Consider the following 21,664-nt stretch of genomic DNA (forward strand, 5'->3'; position numbering starts at 1 on the left):
CGGATGATGGAGTAATCTGGAAAATGGGTTGTGATATACAGTTTATTATGAAAAAGTTGAGTGGACAGGAAGATGGGAGTTCAAAATATCTGTCGATAAAAGTAAGTAATTAACATTTGGTAATAAATGTAAAGTTGGTATATAGTCTATAGGTTTAAAAACACTAGAAATAGTTCAAATCTTCAAATTCTTAGGGTGCTCTTTGACGAGTGGTTAACATTGAAAGCCCACAAAGAGAAGACTGTAAATAAATGTGATAAAATTATAAATGTAATGCGTGTTGCCTTGCAGGGTAGGAGTAGGATGCAGATAAAAAAACTGGACGCTGGATGGTTACTCCCAGATCCAGAAATAGACTGGACTGTTGAAGACGTCCTCAGGGACAAAGGAAACCCAGTAGACATGGTCAAAGAAGTAATCAGTGAGCAATGTAATGGGCATTTAGTGATTTATACTGATGGATCTCTGGATCTTACCAACAACAGCGATGCTTTTGCGGTGCACATTCCTGAGGCTGAATTGAGCCAGGGCTACCAGCTTCTAGATAATGTGTCTGTATTTACCACTGAAGTTAAAGTCTTGCTGTGTGCATTAAAATGAGTGGGCATAATTAGACCTCAGCAGACTTTAATTTGATCAGATTGAGCTGCTGCTCTAATGGCCCTGCAGGCAGGAATGCTGCCTGTTCGGCCTGACCTGATCTTTGAAATACATATTGCACTCAAAAGAGCTAATATGGTAGGACCGTCTGTTGTGTTTACGTGGGTCCCGGCCCATGTTGTGACTGGCAATGAGGTTGCAGACTCAAATGCCAAACAGGCAAGATTTTAGCAATGTTAAGATGGCAGTCAGGTATTCTGAATACTGTGGTGTGGTAACCCGGAAGATATCACGTCAGTGGCAGAAAGAGTGGGACACAGCTGGTGTCCCTTGCTTTAACACTTTTCTGAATTGAATGATAGTTTCTCCTTCTCTTTTCTGAGTAGAGCAAGCCATTTATACAAGGCTATTGTGGCCTGGCTCCTGACCTGACATAGATTGGAAAAAGAACGAGTGGTCTTTGATTGAACAAAAAATTCATTAAATTCATTCATAATTCATCTTTGTCCAGACAATTATAGAGATGAAGTCACGGCGGCAGTTCTGGAATTTATTCATGACACCAATCTCCATATAAGGATTTGAGCCCATCTTCTCTACTGCAGTACCAAAAGCAGCCTATGAGAGGCAGTAATGCGCCTGGAGGCGTCTATCCCGCCGGAAACAACAATCACAGCGAGTCTCCAGCGGCACTGCTAGCATCACAGCACTCTGGCTAATAGAGGAAATACAAGCTAGTCATGTCTTTTGGTCATAGACAGGCAGCATGTATGACATTATTTTGATCTGTTTACATTGTTTTTGGTCTCATTTATCACATGCTATTGACGTTTCATTCTTTTCCAGATTTTGCAGGAGTAAAAAGGATTGTAAGTAGAAATATCCATTTCCTTCTTGTGTGTGCGGCGAACAGCTGCGCATGTCTGTTACACCAGGCCTGAGTTAGGCAGCATGCTAATGCTATTTTGGGGGAAAAAATTCAATCTTTCTGGTAGTATAAGTCTGTACCTTTCTACCTTCCAATTTAGAAGGTAGAAAGGGGTAGATAGTTGACTAAATATTTAAATATGATAAGTAAAACGGTATGCAGCGCCGTTTCACCTGTCATTCTTTTTGCCACTTGAAGCTCAATTTTACTTTCATTTTTTGAAGCAATAGATCCGGCGTATTTTTATGTGAAATGTAAGAATAGCTTTTTTCACGTTTTCCCAGCATGATTTCGTTTCTGGACACCCTGATATTGAAGGTTTTATACATGAAAGTGTTCTTGGTAAGTAGTTTTCAAGTAGGCTCACAACATTAAGGCCTAAATTCAGTAATGGCTTGTCTAAACTACTTTTTCATCAATAAGCTCAACTGCAAGACGTACGATTTTATGAGAATTTCACCAAAGATGACTGGAAGGACTCTAGTGATGATGATTCATATTGGGCCCAAGAAAGTGTAAGTTTATTGCTCATTTGTTGTTTTTCCCAGCATTTTTGTATGTAATCTGTTAACATCTGTTTTGTGAATTAGGATGCAGAAAGGAAGGCTGGATCATTATTAGATGAGAAGAAAATTAAAGAGAAGGCAGAAAAGAAGCGCCTGAAAAAACAAGTATGTATTAAACAATTTGCACAGATATGATATTAAACAGGTATATATAATTATTCTGTATTGTAAATTTCACAAGACCTATCTTGTATATTGACATGATATGTAAGGTTTACCTATAGTTGTATAAACAAATCATCACAATATGAATACTCATTTGAGCAGGTATTAGGTTTCAATACTGAAGAAATTATATCTGTGTAATCCCTCAGTCCTCCAGGTCTAATACATAGCTAAAGGAAAAATAAAATCTGTCACCAGGACAAAATGTTTCACTGCTCATTCAGGCCACTTCTTTGTTTTATCCAGTTGACCGATTTTATTTTTCTTTTGCTACTGAAGAAATGGCAAAGTTGGACCTTTTGTGAATGCTTTTAGAATAATCTATAGCTCAACTAAGACTACCATTGAAATTTTACATATGAAAATGACAGTTTATTTTGAATTATATGATTTAATTTTTTTTTATCTTGTCATTGTGTTGTCAGTACAGTGCTTTTAACTTTTTTTTTCTCACAGCGACAAAAAGAAAGAAAACGGCTTGAAAAGCAACAGAATGCTACACAAGATGATAAGGTGATTTTCATTAGGCTACTGTCGACTCTTAGTACTTGGGATAAAGATTTATGTCAATAATTGTATTTAATTTACAGATTAAGGATACAACTTCAGAAATATGTAACACGGATAAAGAATATTTAAACCTTAGAAATATGGCTTCATCTTTAGATGCCGAAAGCAGTGACAACATTTCAGATGGATCCGGTAATGAAGATGAGGTAAAATTTGTGCTTTTTTTTTTTTTTAATAAATTGCCTTTTCAAATTGATTAAAACAAAAAAAAAAAATCTCTGTTATAGGGATTGGATTTGACAAGTAGTTTTGTTACTAAAGCTGCTGAAATTGCTAAACGTCAGTTAGAGCAAAAACAGGAAATCAAAGATAAAAAGAAGTCTCCAGTTAAAGAAGCCAAAACTCCAGAAAAGCCACATGAAGCAAATCATGATGTAAATAAGGTGAGTTATTATGGTCCTGTTTAAAGACTGATTTCTATAAATAAGACCATTAAAGGTGCACTATGTAACCTTTCTAGTAGAGGGGATCTGCCTTTAAACATTATGTTTAAGCTGACCAAAACACAAGCAGGTGGCAGGCAGTCTACCTGGAAAGTTACATTGTGCTCCTTTAAGACCTATTAACTCTTACCTTTCTATATATATATATTGTTTTTATTTTTCTAGCCATTTTCCAGCCCTAAAATGGAGGACTTTGTTAAAATAAGTGCTGAATTTGCAAGTACTTTTTTGTTTTTTTTCTTCAAATGTTCATAAAAAGGTTAAACATTTGCCACATTTATAAATGTATATGGTTTTTTTTTCAGTGTTTGGTAATAAACTAGCTGCTGCCGGAGATTATAAAATGGCTGTTAAGTATTTCACAGATGCTATTAAATACAATCCGACAGAGTATAGGTAGGTAGAGAAAATCTGATTTGGCTTTGGTTAGATTCTATAACATTTTTTAACAAATTTTTTCTTACGCAGGTTATTTGGAAATCGCGCATTTTGTTTTGAAAGAATGCAAGAGTATGAGAAGTCTTTAAGTGACGCACAGTTGTCTCTGAGTATGAGTCCTGGCTGGGTTAGAGGGCTGTTTAGAAAAGGCAGAGCACTGGCTGGGCTCAAGGTAAAAGAACCACACCTTTGAACCAAACCAATAATGTGGATACATAAATACAGATGATGTCATAATTTGGCAATTCTGCTATAATTCAGTGTTTCAGTGTGGAGACTATGGTCTAAATCAGCCTTTAATTTTTTTAATCACAATTTTTCTTGTACAAAGCACCTCATCAATGTTTCTTTGATTAATGAAATATTGAACATGGTCCCTGTAAAATAAACTTAACAAGGATTGCCTGTTCCACCGCAATCTTAGCAGAAACCTGCAGGAAACAATGGTTGACGCATGATAACCAACAAAATGTTACTATTTTATTACATTTTTCAAAAGTGTTACTTGTGTAAAACAAAATGTGAACAGTTCTATACCAATGTATCCAATCGAGCATTGGCAATGTAGATGGTATCTTCTAAAGTACTGGCATTGATTTTTGTCACAGCATTAAATTGAATACAAAAGTTAAGCGTTTACAAAAAGTCAACATTTTACTCCTCAAACACTCTTTTGTCTAGTTTAGGCAGTAGCTTCTTTAGTAGTTTTAGTCAACATGAACATACCTTTTACTCTTGTTGACCTTGTGATTAACTTTGACAGCGGTACGAGGAGGCAGCCTGTGCATTCATGGAGATTATTGAATTAAACGGCTCTAGCCCAGAAGCAGCTCAAGAACTGATGAATGTACAAATTTCACAACTAATGGTGAGAAGCCAAATGTGAACTAGTGTTATTAATTTTGAGTATTTCAGTAACTCGTATTTCTCTTTTTAGGTGAATGGCTTTACTCGGGAACAGAGTTCAAATGCTTTAGTAATCCATGGGAATGTAGAAAAAGCTCAGGAAGTGCTGTCAAAGTTGAACAAACTACAGGGTAATCCTTATTCTATTTATGAATAGCTGCAGGATTATGTGGCCATCTTGTGAGTGGATGTATTTGGTAGTTCAATAAAATGCACACTGCCTGGCCAACAAAAAAGTCACCACCTGGATTTAACTAAGCAAATAGGTACGGTTTGCTGCAGTTGGTTCAGCAACAGTATGTGCTCAAAGAATGAGGTCAGCTGACTACCTGATTATACTGAAGAACCAGGTTATTCCATCAGTAGATTTTTTTCTTCCCTGATGGCATGGGCATATTCCAAGATGACAATGCCAGGATTCATCGGGCTCAAATTGTGAAAGAGTGGTTCAGGGAGCATGAGACAACATTTTCACACATGGATTGGCCACCACAGAGTCCAGACCTTAACCCCATTGAGAATCGTTAGGATGTGCTGGAGAAGCCTTTGTCCAGCGGTCAGACTCTATGCAACATCTTGGTGAAAAATTAATGCAACACTGGATAGAAATAAATCTTGTGACATTGCAGAAGCTTACCAAAACCGTACCACAGCAAATGCATGCCGTAATCAAAGCTAAAGGCTGTCCAACGAAATATTAGAGTGTGTGACCTTTTTTTTTTGGCCAGGCAGTGTATTTTCTCATAGAACTGTGTTGGCTTCTGCCCTCCATTTGAGATAACGTCATGAAAACTGCAACCAATTTATATCCTTTAGCATTGCAAAAAATGAGCACTGTTGCTCTTAGATTACACATAAAAAAACTAATATTCTGTTTGATCAGTGGTCTGTTGTCATATAATCTCAGATGGTGGGCAGCTTCACTGTTTTTGAAGCAGTTATTCAACTTACCCACAGATATTGAACCTTATATATTAGGGACTGGCTCCATAAACTTCATGTCTTTGGGGTTGAATAGTGGCTCTGCTCTCTGAACCTATTGTGAAAAAATATTTCCAATTTCGTTTGTGCCAGTTTTTGTTCCATGTGGATAGGCCCAGTAATTGGAGATATTAACCAGGTCAATAAATGTGCAACGTGACAGTTAAACAGCATCTTCTATAGAATTCTGACCTGTCTCAATTTTAAACTATGGGGATTCTAGATTTTTAAGTCACATGAGCACAATCTATTGTGGAAAATTAATGTGTTTAATGTTTATTTTAAAATAACATTTTCTTTGTGCTTAAGTGTCCCCACCTGCCCCTGTCCCAGTGCAACAGGTGGCCAACATGACTGGAGTATCCCCAGGCCTTTCCGCCAAAGCGGCTGCTGCTCCCTGCCCTCTTCTTCCTCCAGCCCAGGATGCATCAAAGACCCACCCTCCTGAGAAAAAGCCTCTTATCCCAGTCCAGAACCAGCAAAGCCAGCCCAAACCAAATGCCCCTGTGGCCCTGAAGTCCAGTCATGTAGCACAAGCACCGTGAGTACAACACATTTCACATAACATTGAGGTTAGTGACAGAACAGTGTGGATGGTGAATACAGAAGGACTGCACAATTTTGGAAAACTATCTTGTTTTTATTTAAAGTATTAAGATTAGATTTGTGAGAAAGGTTTAGAAAGATAGGTTGCTGTTCTGGAGTTGTTTACAATGTGAACCCTGGAGCATTAACTGAGAAAAGACTTAAATATGAACTGATAGTAAGTAATACATGAATCGCATGAAGCAGGGGGCTGACCATCCACAGCAAAAGTTACATATTGCGCTTTAATTGGGCAGTATCTTTATAACAGGGCACATAATGTCATGTTTTATCTTTCAACAGAGAGCTGTTTCCAGTGTGGGTGGGAAACTTGTCTCTTTCTGTTACTGAAAACTCATTAAGAAATCTTTTTAACAAGTAAGTACTCAGATATGCGTTATGTTCTTGTACGATAGTAACGGCTTTTAAAAGATCATCCAAACAAAGTCATTCCTTTGTGTCCTGTTTCTTTGTAGGGTTGGAACAGTTTATAGTATTAAACAACTTCCTGCTAAACGCTGTGCTTTTATTAACTATACTCAACAGCAGCACTGTGACGATGCAATTTGGAGATATCATGTAAGTAAAACTAAAGGAGTAAACTCAAGTTCTTGATGTTGCGCCAATGATGTGAATGTGGATCGAATCAGTTAAAGTGCATATGACAGGTTTTCATGTTTTTCTAATTATTAGTTGATTTAGTAAGTATTTTTTGAAATTAGGCAAAACTAAGTAAAATCTTAAATTACTAAAAGAAAAATTCAGATCTGACAACTGGACAAAAAGTTATTGGAGCGAAGACGTTTTGTTGCTCATCTAAACCGCTTCTTCAGCTCTGGTCAGATTACTGGTGAACACTATCTTATATCAGAAGGGAGGAGCTAGCTACACTGAAACTAACACACTTTACATTTAAGATTTTACTAGCCTACAAACAGAAAGTAATCATGTTAACCATGATTTGGTGAAATGTATTGTCTAATCGATCATATGCATTTTAAGCACCAGTTTGTCAAGAAGAAAAGTTCTTGACAAACTGAAAAGGAATCTACCCCATCTGTGTCATCAATACACACAAAATTCTGTCCAAAATGCAGGGATAATTTACTTGCAAGGAACATAATTTTCTGACAATTTGGAAATTAAGTTCAAGGTGCTGTCACATATTTTTAGTTGTCAAATAATGACTATTGTTAGATGATCTTATCCCTGACATTTAATACTAGCTAGAGAGGAGATCTTGGTGTTTTATTGCTCTTTTCCTATGTATTGTGTTATCTGTATATTTTTTTGTTGACTTTTATGTGAAGCACTTGGGTCAGCTGAAGTTGTTTTTAAATGTGCTATATAAATAAACCTGAATTGATTTAGGTTTTTGTTTATTGTATGGTTGCTAGGTAACAGTTGGGCATGATCTTAGCTAGTGAAATGGTCTCCCTGTAATATGTACTTTAAGGCTTAAGTGGGTTTCTAGTTGTTTACATTGAATTTCTATTAATGCTTTACTTTTGACATAAATCCCACATTTTGTATTTGTGCTTAGGGATTTGAGTTAATGGGCTCTAAGCTTGCAGTGAGATACCCAGACCGGATCCCCCCTGGTCTGAACATATCCAAAGCAGCCCACATATCTAACAATATACCAGATGACATTTTAAGGTGAGTTTTACCATTCAAGCTAAAATAATGTATCTGCTTTTTCTGGTTTAGTGTCAAAAAACAAATATTTTGTGATTCTAGGCATGATCTATATGCAGCTGGGAGAAATGGCAAACCTTATCACAACTATAGAGATCCACACAAGTATTGACAGTAGTGCTGAATTATAGTATAATTTTACTGCAGCACGAACAATCCTGCCACAACTATTTACTTTTTCATTTAAGATCACTTCTGTTTTTTAAATGGTGCCAACATTTGAGTAGATTTTTAAGTATTCATTTTTTATGTTTTAGATGGACAGTATTATAATTATCAATGCATTGCACTATAAGTATGAGTATATTAGTGTAAACTTCACTTTTGATTTGTTGTACCAAGAGAAATGGGTTGAAGACTAATGTCCTGGAAAATATTTACATTTCAATCCTAAATAAACAAATGTTCTTTATTTAATTTTATTCTTTTAGGTTTTAGTGCGTTATGTTTTAACAAAATCAACTTTGAATCAGGTGTTTTGCATTTACTTTTCATTGTCATAAAAATACATCGGAATTGTATCACGATTACGTTTATTTAACAAATTGATGTTTTGATCTTAACCAAAATTCATGAAATTGTGGATTTCTGATAAATGGAGCTACCAACTTGTACCAGTAGAGGGCAGTACATACCAATAACACCCGTTTGTTCCTGCGTATTTTCTTTTGTCTTGATCAACTAACAAATATGTATTTTTATGAAATACATACTGGCTAATAGATACTGTGCAACACCAATGTGATTATGTGTAAGACATTACGAGGCATAAGCTGTGTACACTGTTAATATCAGTGGTTGTTTTTCCAATAAAATCAGTATTCATATTTTTAAGTCTTATTTTGTTGTGAAGATAATTCAAAAATATTCTCTAGAGGAAGGCCACTTTTTTTTATTTGCAGTCAAATCAAATCACCGCTTTGTACAAAACCCTGGAGGAGGTTAAAATTAAGCATTTGAAATGAGAAGCTCTTAGCCAAAAAGATTTAGCAAAAAAGTATTTGTCACACATACACAAGCTAAAATCAAAATAAGAAAATAGTCAAGGTCTTGTGCATGACCTGAAACCTCAAATAGTTTTGACCGTGATTGTGAATAAATGATTGCTACAGTCTCCTTTCAACTGTTATTAGCTTATTCACCCAAAATAAGGCATTTGCGAAATTTCTAGAACTAAAATGTGATCAGATTTTTAGCAAATCCATAAATGTGAGCATAAACATAGTCTAGTAGTGTATGGCCAAGTTCAAATTAATGTTTTTGAGTCATTTCAATATATATATATAATACACACTTCCCCCCCCTCAATATCTGATATGAAGTCGAACTAAACTTTTCCTGTTTTAAGTCAGTTAGGATTACCAAAGTTATTCCTATTTGTTAAATGCCAGAATAATGAGGGTTTTTTTTGTTTTTTTGTTTTTTTTGCAATTTTTAATTCCTTTCTTTAAAGTCAGATGTTTACATACATTAGTATTTGGTGCCACTGCCTTTTAAATTGTATGACTTGGGTCAAACATTCTGGATATCCTTCCATAAGCTTCTCAGGCAGGAATTTTGCACCCAAGCTTTAACTCCCTGACTGATATCTTGAGATGTTGCTTCAGTATTTCCACATAATGTTTTTTCCTCATGATGATCTATTTTGTGAAGTGCACCAGTCCCTCCAAAACAACCCCACAACATGATGCTGCCACCCTCGTATTTCACAGTCGGGATGGTGTTCAGATTTGCAAGCTTGCAAGCCCTTTTTCCTCATTATGGCTCAACAGTTCAATTTTAGTTTTAGTCAGACCACAGGACTCGTCTCCAAAATTAAGGGCTTTGTCCCTGTGTACATTTTTTATGTTTCTTTTGGAGTAATGGCTTCTTCCTGGCCCAATGACCTTTCAGCCCATGTCCGTACAGTACTTATTTCACTGTGGATAATGACACACTCTTAACAGCTTCAGCAGCATCTTCACAAGGTCTTTTGGTTTTGTTCTTGGGTTGATATGCACATTTTGGACCAAAGCACGCTCATCTCTGGGACACAGAACCCATCTCCTTCCTAAGCAGTATGATGGCTGGACATTCCCATGGTGGTTATACTTGTGTATAATTGTTTGAACAGATGAACGTGGAACCTTCAGGCATCTGGAAATTGCATCCACAATTCTTCGCAGATTTCTTTTGCATGATTTTACACAAAGAAGCAGTGTGTTTTAGATGTGCCTTCAAATACATCCACAGGTGTGTCTCTAATTAACTCAAATGTTGTCAATAAACCTATCACAAGCTTCCAAACACATCATCATTTGGGTTTTGCCAAATTGTTTAAATGCATAGTAATATTACTGTATGAAAACTTCTGACTTTGAAGAAAATAATGAAACATTTTCTTTAAAAAATCCTTGTCATTATTCTGGCATTTAGCAAATAGAAATAATTTTGGTAATCCTAACAGACCTGAAAGAGGAAAAGTTTAATCTGATTTCATGTCAGCCAGTGAGAAAAAAAAAGAAAAGAAAAGCATATGTGTCTTGTTATATACTGTACGTAAACTTCTGATTTCAGCTGTATATATACACACGCATATTTCTATATACATATTTTTTTCTTATATTGTATTGATTTCATAACATATTTCAGAAACTACTAGCACCGCCCAAAAGGTTGACTTAATTATGTGTCCTGAGCAGCGTACAAAACCAGCACCAAACTCCAAAGAAAAAAAAAACATGTTTAATTTTACATTACAATGGCAAATTAAGCATCGATTTCAATAACTTACATGTTTCAGAATAGAGGTGGGACATATATTATCTACACAATATCAAATTGGTTGTTTTAAAGGTATATTCAAAATTAGATGATTAAGTATTATAGTAGTCCATTATAAACCTGGCTAAAAGACAGTTTGAATGAATGTATCCACAAGTTTTACAATGATGAAGAGTTAGGACCGGCAACCAAAAAAATACTTCAATTTCAGCCGTGATAATTATAGGCATGTTGTAGCATCTGATTATCATTACACTATAACATCATTAATATTACAATCAACAGTTCTGTCGATATGGCCCACCTCTATTTCAGAAAACCATACTTTGTGCTTTTGTGTAAGACCTTTTTAAAAATAGACAAGGATCAATGCCATCTCAACCAGTCCACAATGATTTTTAAAACTCTGAAGGCACCAGTGTTGGAATTCTTTAAAAACTGTCGTTATAAGTAGAAAAATAAAATGTCGTACTTTTCTTGTCATGATGACCTAGTTATTTTATTTTATTTTTTTTATTCCTGATGAGAGCGAGCTGCCATCTTTTCTCTCAGTGCCTTATGAGTCCAAGCCACCAGTTTGTAATGTTTGATTTTTAATGGAGCTCAACTGTCCCTCCTACATCTTGACACAAATTCCTATTCCTATTCCTCAAATAAAATTGACAAAAAAATAAAAATAAAATCAGCGATGTGGTATGAGCATTAGTTACATCATTTAATTGACAATTCAATATATTTCTGAAAAGTTCTACACCACAAACATAGTAGTGCACCTTTGACATCTGATAAATGTTATTGCTTTGCCTACAATGTCCCAAAGTATAGCATGTAACTTGTCTATCTCTATGAAGACAAGGTCATTCGATCATGTGGTAGATCAGATCTGTGGAGAGGCAAGCCACTTAAAATACAGATGCATATTTTTCAAGAACGTTTTGGGCAATAAAAACACCTACAATTGAATGAATGCAAGATGGATGTAAATTTAATGCTGTATATTCCAGGCAAAGCATCTCCATAGAGACAAGAAGGTCACAGATCCTTCCACAGAAAAGGTACATAGTGCACATTAAGGTTTTTTTTTTGTTTTTTGTTTTTTACTGAAAATAATTATGTCATGGATGTTAGTTACCGCATCACTGTGACAGTCTATGGGGAAATGAATGGGAAATTGATCTATATTTCAACTAGTACTCGACCACATGGTGATATTTAAAAAGTACTACGATTTTGTGTTAGTAATATCCTTATGCTGCATTCCAGTTGCCCTTTTTTCAGTGTTCTGACTTAAGTTAAATCCAACATGGCTACACCCTGCGTTTGGATAAACTTTGATCCGTTAAAATACTGATTGTTGTTGTGTTATTTCGCACTTGCTCTGCACTGTCTGACCGCTTCTCCTGCAGCAGTTGAGCCTGAGCAGTTATAAATACACTGTTATGCTCCGTCTGCTAATGGACATACACGCAGCTAATGACAACAAAAGCAAAATTTCACTCCCGAACTGGGTTAATAAATTTACCAGCATTTTGGCTGATTTGAGCGCTTTACTAGTTTTTATTGCTTGCTTTTATTCTCTTTACTGTACATATACTGTAATGTACTGGACTTTTTTTTTTCCAGCTTGACCAATGGAACTCAGAAACTCGGAAAAAATGTTACTCCAATGTCCGAGCTGCGAACCTCCAAGCATAAATGAAACATTAATATCAAAATCAAGATTTGAAATTTGACAACACTACAGATGAACAGGACTGTTGAGCTCCATTGGTTTGAATATAAACAATTTCTCTCCAACAACTGTCCCATCAAAATCCTTGAAGTTGCAGCATTTTGGCAGCTGGTGTTCCCAAGTCAACTCCAAAGGCAGATATTGTTCATTATCTGGCAGGTAGAGCTACTTTGGGCTGGAGACAGGTAAACTTTCCCACTGGGGCAAACGCAAACCTCGTATATTGACTGTTCATATGAGGCCTGGGGTGTGGACTTAGAAAACATGCCCAATGGAAGATTCCCCAGCTGGATAATGTTGGCATCTAAAAGTATCTGTAAAAAATAAAAAGAAAAGAAATTACAAAGGGCTGGAAGTCATTCAAATAACATAGCCAGAGGTGAAATGAAGACGCTGTGCCTTCCCGGTGATGAATGACTTTGGCGCAATCAGTAAATACGACGTGACATGTGGTGTGAATAGAGCGCCTCATCTGCCAACTGAGCATATGGACAAATGACAAATATACTCACTTTTGTAGGAGTATTTTTAAAGCCCTGTCTATTGGGACTGAAGTGTTTCTGTCAGGGATGGCAGGATAATGTGGTTTATTGATAATCGGGATTATTCAGGTCATAATATAGGTCTAATCGTAAGAACTTCACTTTGCCTTTATGTTCAGAAAATGATTATTTCATAAAGCTGGTCACGTAGTAGAGCAGTGGTGATCTATAAGACAGTGTGAATGAAAGAAAATGTAGTATTTCATTGTTGTTTATGGTGTCATCATGAATAATCCTGAAAATGGTCATATTTATGGATTCAAATATCCAAAAACCTATTGCCTTTTTGGCACCCAGAATTAAGGTGAGACACTGGAGGTGAAAAGGAAAAAAATAGTAAGTTTGACATTTAAATAAATGTAAGAAAATATATTGTTTTCATATAAAAATAACTAATGCATTTATTTTAATGGATTAATGCATTAAAATTGCCAGAATTTGACAAAGTGACACAAAAAATCATGCATAAATACACACTAGCAATGTGCTAAAATGCGTTTAGTAATATGTGTAAACATTATTAGTCTGTACTGATGGATTCTTGTTGCTGAGGAAATTCATGTAAATCCCAGTCCTAATCAACATTCCTTTGCTGTACACCAAACTAAGTGTCATGACTTCTAGCCAAAGCATGAATTTTACTAATCCATGTTATATTTTAGAGTGATCCTTAAATTTTAATACTACCTCCAGGTACCACTTCACCACTAAAGTGAAGCATAAAATTAGACTAGTATGAAAATGTCTGGGCCTATGGCTGATTCAGTACCTCTCCTTCTGTGGACTCAAGCTGCAGGTCTTTTCTGCCGCTGATCTGTAGAAAACCCTGCGCCGAGCTCACCTCCACTCCCCGTGGAGCCTCCATGGTCAGGGTCCGTGTGGGGGACTCCAATCTGACAAAACAAGGTTAAGGTTTAAGGGTAGCCTTAATTATCCCTGTAGTGAAATCTGTCCTCTGCATTTGACCCATGCATCCATCACCGTTACTGGTCAGGGGCAGTGGGTGCCGCAGTGCTGTACCCGGCGACCCATCTCCAGATCTTGACCTGGGCTTGTTCTGGACTGCCTAAGCTGGAGAGGTTTACCTATTGCATATTTTGGGTTAATGGAGGAAAACTGAGTCCCTGACACAAACCCAGCCAGACACGGGGAGAAACATGCAAACTCCACAAAGGTCTGAGCAAGCTGTCAATTGGAACCGTCTTGCTGTGAGGTGAGAGTGCTAGCCACCATTTTAATAGCTTTCTTGAGGATAGTCAACAAACCCCGTTTGGAACAAGTTAAACATGTTGAGAATGTTGTTTTCCATGTTAAGAGTGTTAAGTTGTTTGGAGTGCACCACTGATTAATTGCTTCTTGCCTGAATTCAATCCTCTTACTGAATGCACCCAAAGCAATGAAGTAATAAATCATTAAAAATGTCTGCTAAGTCTAGACTACTAATTTCATATTTTCTAACTCTTGTCTTGTGCATTTTGCCCTTAGTGAAACAGTCGCTGTCCATGTTAAAGTAGGCCGTAATTGTATCAGTGGATTTTGACCTTCAGCAAAAACACAGGCTAATTTGAATCTGCATTTCCCCATTTGTTTACACTGTGGCAGGAGTCAGATAGCCAATCAATGCAGAATTTATTTTCATAACTCATAACCGTCTCCAATTGATTTTCTCCCCCACATCTCCCCCAAATCTGTTTTCAATGCATTTTAAATAGAAGACTTAAAGGGGCTGTCTTGAAATCGTTTAAATCTCCGTGCCCTATGAAAATGACACACATTTTGGGATTATGTGCTGCTGAATATAGGCAAGAGAAAAGGCAAATGAATTTCATCTGCATTTGCAAAATCCTCTTAGACTCAAAATAAGCTCTGACTAGGAAATGAGAAACAGGAAAACTAAAATGTGACTGTTTACGGCATGGAACAAATAATAATGGCGTCATTATTTACACAGAGGTTGTCAAGATTTATACTAAGGAAACGACCGTATGCCTATTTAAATGCCAAAATGATACTCAAAAATTGAATTTTCCAACTTGAAATAATGGTGTAGTTGGTTCTTTAATATTACTATGTGCTCTTACGCTAGTTCAAGATCATTCTAGAGCTAGTAAAGGGTCTATACCTGATTTTTTGACCAAAATTTGTCTTGCCACAGTATATATTGTATACGCAGCTCTTGGGGTCAAAATAAGCCCAGTGTCCTGTCTGCATCTAATTATAAAGAGTTGTATTGTCTGACATCGCCTTCCCCAGATTGGCTCGCATGTGAGCTCTGGCCCTGTAAGATTCACGTTTTCTTTTCCTTGCATCCTCGGACATTGCTGACAAGTCACAAATGAACACTGGACATTTATTCTTGTGGACTGTGGACAGCACCGATAAGGGGTGGGTCGCTAGCTCTGTGTATAGTGTGTGTACTGAAGTGCTGTAAAGAGTGTGTGTACTGTGTGTACTGAAGTTCTGTAAAGAAATGTGTCTATTGCAAGAAGGAGAACAGACCAAGGAGAGTTGACCACAGGTGGGCAGCAGCCAAGTTGCATGTCTGGTTATCTGCTCAGAGACAGCTGAGGGAGCCAGCGGACCCGTCAAATACCCCAAAATCATCAGAGGACTTTGAAAGACATTAAATAAGTGACTAAAATAACAGTCATATAGAAGACTGATGCCCCAAGAGGAATCTCCTTCTCTCTCTTACTCACGGAAAGTGGCAAATAACACTGTCTTCTCAACTTTGTAACTTATATCTCATACATAGACTATATATAAATGGACATAGCTAACGTATTAGCCACCGCATTCCAAATAGGAAGTGAGCATGGGCGTACTTCCAGCTCCATCGAGTCCAATTCACTTTAGATTGAAACACTGTCGCCCCTCTCTCCGTAACTGCTGCTGTCACACTTGTTATTTTGGTTTTAAAATATTTGTATTGACCCATGCTGCATAATCCTGGTGTTTTTATTTCACTATTGTTTCTGTAAATCAAGATATGAACATTAATAGGCGCCTTCTTTCCCTGAAGTCGCTCCCACTAGCATTAGCAACAGGTTTGATTGACAGCGCTGCTAAGAGTCCACTCCCTGCTAAACCAGCGATGCAGGCGGGAAGGGGCTTTACCTTAAACAGCCTGGCTCCAAATTGGCTCTTTGGTTGCTACGACACTTGCGGTCAGAATTCCAAATATGGAATTCAGCTCCAAATTCTCTTCTATAACAGCTCGTCTTGATGAGCTTCATTTGGCTGGAGCTGGACGCTATAGATGACATCACATTCACTTAGCCCACTTCTTATACAGTCTATGGTCTCATACATGTCAACCTGCTCACCGTGAAATCAAAATGATCAATGAGCATGAGGCATGCAGGTGCCTTTATAGCATCATCAGCCACCGCACAGGTGATCTGAAATAATTATCCTTTCCTATTATTATGTCACCTAACTCCCCTGTGGGTCAGCCCCATACATATGGAATATGTAACTGGGCAGGGAAAAAATAATGATCCACAGATGTCATAGATTATAATATAGCAAACACAAGCACAATAGGTCTTCTATTGCTACATCAAGTATACCTTCTGAAGTGGAATTTGAAAAGTGAAAAACACAGTCATAAAAAACAAATACACTACTTATTTTAAACTGCTTGGATTTCCCACAACAGTGCAGTCATTAATTTCTGCAAAGAACACTATTTCTGTATCTGTCTCCATGGGATGTACAAATGAGTCATGGTTTTGCATAGACATCATTCAACAGTGAAGACAGTGTTAACAAGTTGAAGAAATGTCAAGCAAATGGTGTTGTCACCACAAACACAATTCTGCCACAAGACAAAGTGTTCAATTTCCAAAAGTGCCTGTATCAGACACAGTCCAAAACAAAGCATTAAATGAATTAAATTAAAATGTCTCTCACTGGCTTTTATACCCATGGAGAATCACTTTCATTTAGGAGTATGGATAGTCCGGGCCACCATCTAAAAACAAAATCTAACATTAAGTGAGTCTCATTGAGTCTTTCATCAAGTGCAGATGACAGATTAGACTACTTACGTCAGTATGATGTATATAACAATACAATTTATTGACATGTTGCTCGACAGTTTAGCATAGTTTTCCATGGTTTGACAATTTTAAAGTTATAGTTCCCGGTAGCACAGGTTCATTCTAAAAAGCCTCTGAGCTGGACGGCAGGTGAAATTCTAAGGCAGAATAGGTTGCGTTCACATTCTAGAATTTTGTGATGTCCAAAGATGGTGGGCAAGGGCCTATGTAACTCTATGGGAGATTTACTGTAACTCTATGGGAGATTTACTGTAACTCTACGAGAGATTTACTGTAACTCTACGAGAGATTCACTGTTTTTGAAAGAAATATCCAAACTTATGATCCACAAATGTTGCATCTTCATATTTATTAGGGACAGCTTATATGCTTATTATATAAATTTTTTACAATACCATTACTCAGTCAAAAAATCCCATAAGAGCATAAGTTTAATATGACACATTTGTGGACCCAGCCTCTACAACTATAAGAATCGACAATTGCAGACATTCAGTGTGGCTATTTCTTTAAAAAAACAGTGACTCACCCATAGAGTTATATTGGCCCCTGCTCTCCAACTTAAACGATGACATCAAACTACAGGATTACAAAACCTATAGACATTTATGGCCTGTGAATGATTGAATACGGTTGTCATGGCGGCTGAACGCTGCTTGTTTATATGCTTGTTTGCCATCTGTTAATTCATCTGTACTAATTGGAAATATAATAGCAATATGTTTATGATTATAGCTCCTCTGTATTGTGTCCCTAAGTGCTTATTATGCTCAATGATGCATGTATGGTTAGCGTCTCACTGACCTTCTATAGCGTAATTTTGATTGAATGAGGTTATCTAATGTGTTTGTATGTAAAGTGCATATTGATATTGAAGCTAATGGGTAAAGTATAGCTATTCTTTTTAATTATGGATTTATTTATTTATTCTCATTGTAAAGATGTAGGTCTTTGTGTGCAGCTGCTGAATTTTAACTAGCGCTATCTTCATAATTAATCTTTCTGCTCTTGATGCACGTCAAGTGTGAGGGTTTGGTACTTTGATTTTATATATTTTTTAATTTTCATTTTAATTTTGTGGTTGTTGAGCTTTATGTATAGTGACTGGTAATAATTCAAGACTGATATTAACACACAAGTGTGTACATGTTGCTCACAGAGGTGGGAACTAATTTAAAGGTTATATTACACAAAATTGACTCTTGTGAGCTTCTAGCCATGTTAGAGTGTTGTTACCTCATCAAAAACATAACTGGTGTTTCGTTCACACATGTTTGAGAAACCTATTACTAGTCTGTCTGCATCCCCAAAGCTCAAAATGCTCTGTTCTGTGATGTCATGAAGCGGTACCTTTCATGTTAACAGCTACCTTTACTTTTTGTTCAGTAGAGATGGGCAATTTCAGGGTTGAAATAATCCAAATGATTATAGTGAAGGTGTACGGAGTCTAAAAACACAGTAGAGCACTATCTGTATTACCGCATGACATCACAAGGTGGAACAGAGTATTTTCTTGAGAGAAGAACTAAAATCTAAATATGCAGAATTTGTGTGTTAAATGTGCAAATGAAACTAAACAAAATTCCTGCTATGTTTTTGATGAGGAAACAAAGATAAGGATTAATATAAATCCTTAATCACAAAAAAGATGTTTACATTTAAGTCTAAGGCTATTTCTGCACCAGCTTTGATTGTAAAAATGCAATAAAATCAATATAACAATTTTAATGGCTATGTGCTGGTGATATAAAGACTTAATTAGATAATTTAAAACAACAATAGCCATATTTACTCCATGTTACCATAATGTTGGGTTAACAGAGTTTAAGACAAGCTCTCCAGTTGTATTGAATTCTCTTCACATGTTCAGGTGACCTTTAGTTCAGAGGAAAGGGCAGTCGCTGTATACAGGAGCTCAAACACTGACGGTTGGAGCTGAGAGAGAGCAGGGAAAATAATATTATTGTTTATATATACAGCGAGACTCAGGTGCAAGCAAATTCTTATAATAAAATGCTCTATTGACTTTAAAGGCTCCATACCCAATTTTTTTTTTCATATATTTGAGCATGTATTTGTATAAGCAGCTCTTGAGGTCAAAATAAGGATTACGCATTTCATTCTATTATTTTAATGTGATTGGTTAAATCCACCTGTCACTCGGAGCATGATGGGAGCTGACTAATACGAGAAGTGGAGAGGTGGAGAAAAGTGTCTGCGGTTGAACAGGTTTCACATCTGCCATTGACAGATAAATTGAATAAATAAATAAATAAATAAATAAATAAATAAATAGATAAATAGATAAATAAATAAAAATAAATAAAATAAATAAAAATAAATAAAATAAAAAAATAAAATAAAATAAAATAAACTTGCAGATGGTAGCTTTAAATGATAATATGAGCAATGGTGTGTGTGGTTTGTTTTTTTTTTTTTTATAATAAAATGCATTTATCCCTGAACTAAAACATCCTTGGTCCGGTTAATGTAGCCTATTCATAGATTTTCAGCTTCTTGTTATACGCAACATTTTCTCATTCCAAAGATACAAAAGTTTGTTTTAAATCATTGCTTGCCATGGCAACCGCCCTAGTTTAACATCATTCTGAAACCCATGAATATACCACTGTGAAACAAAACATGGCAGTGCTCATCGTCAGTACTCATTTAGATTTAAAGCGACTATACTATTTCAATAAGAAAGTTTTTGTTTACCAACTTGATTATATTAAGCCATCTTTTCCTCCATGATTGCCAAACCCAGACAGTGTAATGCAGCTATAGTTTCATCTCAGTCCAACCCAATTCAGTGGCAGAGAGCTCACAGCCACTGGTCTGAGGGAGAGTTGTCCTGCCTTATCTCCTTAATGAAGTTGTCAGTCGTGTGGAGACATTAGCGCCTCTTACAAGGGGACAGAGAGGAGAGGAGGGGCCGTGGGCTAAACTGGAGATGGCTCTATTCAGTGTAGTCTGTTTAGGTTTTTGAGAACTCTTCTGAATTCTTGTAGGGTGGTTGAATATTATACATTTTTAAAAATCCTAAAACAATTCAATTAAAGCCAGTAGGTTACTTTTCAACCAAAAATAGACTAAAATCCTTTTTTTTTTTTTGCTTGTTTCCATTGAAAAGCTTGTTCCTTTGGCTGTAATATTCTACAGTATGGCATAAAACATCTAGAAGGTTCAGAAGTATGGTTTTAACTCTCTATTTTCATGGAATCAGGCCAGTGACATGCCAAGTCTAGTAAGTTATGTACTGTACCAACTCATTAATCCAAAACTGTCTTCTCTGAGCACTCAAAATGCTATGTTTGCATTTTGCCAGGATTGTTGAGTCGCAGGTGAATTTCCTAACATCTGCGCCGTTTTTAGCAGCATTGTTCTATTTTAAATTAAATATTGTAAAATAATTATCCCCAGGTGGCCAAAAGCATGTTTAAAAGAGCCATGAGTTATTAAAGCCACGGAAATATGTGTACTATTTATATTATCTCTTTTAATGGGGAAAAAAGTCCCTCAAATGCTGCATTGAAACCCATGATAGCTGTATCTAAAGATGACATTTGTATTCTTTTTGCAGTAGAACAATGCATCTTTCTTTCATGAGTAAGATCTGAGGCAGGCAAACCTATGTGACAAAATGTGATAGAACACCACTGTGCATCAATCTACCATTTTAGCACAGAGCCTAAAATAATATCATAACGCAGATGACACATATGCTCAAACTCAGGCGTGAAATTTCTGGCTGTGTGGGTTCATGACAAGGCTCCCATTGGCCCCATGAAAATCAAAGTTTGAGGTGGCGCTACCGAGTCGTCTTTCGTCATTTTTTCTCGGGGTCTTTTGTGACAATTAGAGCAGTGTAAATCAAGGAATAATCAGATAACTCAGTAATTAGAAGATTACGAATGATTCCGGGTTACGTAATTAAAGAGTTACAGTTAAGGTAAGGAGTAGGCTTTTCTTTGTACTAGTGGGAAATATTTAGTTATTTTTCTGTACAAGGTGGAATTATGAACTTTTCACAAATTATAGACACTAACTACTTATGTGTTTTTTTGTTTTGTTTTTTTTACATTTTGGATAATTAAAATTGTTTTTAGGCGATGATTTATAAACAATATTACTGTTTATTGTCTATATTTACGTCAAAATATGCTATCGGGGTTAGGCTACAGGGCTAGTAAGAGGTTAGGGTTAGGGTATTAATTCACCATTCTTAATAAACTATTTGTTCATTATGAATTAAGTCTTTGTTCATGTGTTATTAAGACAAATTATAGTATAGTTGTTACCAAAGCGATACCTCAGATGCAACATTTCAATAATAACTCCAGAAATGAGATAATGATCAGATTTCCGACGTGCATGTAAACATATGTAGCTTATGTTAATGGATCCTGGATATACAAATTCACAGGCCAATTTCCTTGTGGGTGTGTTGTAATCTCCGCATCTCTGTCTCTAGACGTAGGGGGCGTTAGAGGACAGACAAACTCAAAAATGAGGCAAACCGACATTGTGTGCGGAGACAAGGTGAAAGGCTGGACAGCAGACGACAACAGCCAAGATGGAGGTAATAAAAATGTGAACTCAGGGCAGGAAATGACAAAACTCAAATGTGACGAGACAGAGAGATGGTTTCAGGGACATAGTCAGCTTTCAAACACGCACACA

At 36.5% G+C, this 21,664-nt stretch overlaps 3 protein-coding genes across 3 annotated transcripts in view; 1 reads left to right on the top strand and 2 right to left on the bottom strand.

Moving 5' to 3' along the window:
* The window catches only part of adissp (adipose secreted signaling protein), a 200,473-nt gene that overhangs the window by 46,980 nt on the left and 131,829 nt on the right, over positions 1–21,664 (bottom strand). The window lies entirely within an intron of this gene.
* On the top strand, positions 1,273–8,712 carry LOC117386337 (tetratricopeptide repeat protein 31-like). Its single transcript, XM_033983686.2, has 18 exons — positions 1,273–1,368; positions 1,447–1,469; positions 1,813–1,870; positions 1,952–2,043; positions 2,119–2,199; positions 2,716–2,772; positions 2,850–2,975; positions 3,057–3,212; positions 3,438–3,492; positions 3,578–3,668; positions 3,741–3,882; positions 4,474–4,578; positions 4,648–4,747; positions 5,907–6,138; positions 6,486–6,560; positions 6,659–6,761; positions 7,726–7,841; positions 7,923–8,712. Exons 1-18 carry the CDS (start codon positions 1,341–1,343, stop codon positions 7,990–7,992), a joined length of 1,710 nt encoding a protein of 569 aa, XP_033839577.1. The 5' UTR covers positions 1,273–1,340; the 3' UTR covers positions 7,993–8,712.
* LOC117386391 (zeta-sarcoglycan-like) overlaps positions 10,590–21,664 on the bottom strand; it is a 70,541-nt gene continuing 59,466 nt past the window's right edge. The window contains exons 7-8 of the mRNA XM_033983749.2: positions 13,687–13,810; positions 10,590–12,689 (exon numbers count right to left, since the gene is read on the bottom strand). Of these exons, the coding sequence (XP_033839640.1) occupies positions 12,498–12,689; positions 13,687–13,810 (316 nt within the window). The 3' untranslated portion in view covers positions 10,590–12,497. The remainder of the gene's footprint in view (positions 12,690–13,686; positions 13,811–21,664) is intronic.

Source organism: Periophthalmus magnuspinnatus, chromosome 18 (genome assembly GCF_009829125.3).
Source record: "Periophthalmus magnuspinnatus isolate fPerMag1 chromosome 18, fPerMag1.2.pri, whole genome shotgun sequence".
NCBI classification, from domain to species: Eukaryota; Metazoa; Chordata; class Actinopteri; order Gobiiformes; family Gobiidae; genus Periophthalmus; species Periophthalmus magnuspinnatus.

Excerpts from the sequence above, each read along its gene's own strand:
- LOC117386337 (XM_033983686.2), top strand. The coding sequence starts at position 1,341 with ATGTCTTTTGGTCATAGACAGGCAGCAT. Across the intron at positions 2,200-2,715 it reads AGAAGCGCCTGAAAAAACAA|CGACAAAAAGAAAGAAAACG; the intron begins GTATGTATTAAA and ends TTTTTCTCACAG. Across the intron at positions 4,748-5,906 it reads AAAGTTGAACAAACTACAGG|TGTCCCCACCTGCCCCTGTC; the intron begins GTAATCCTTATT and ends TTTGTGCTTAAG.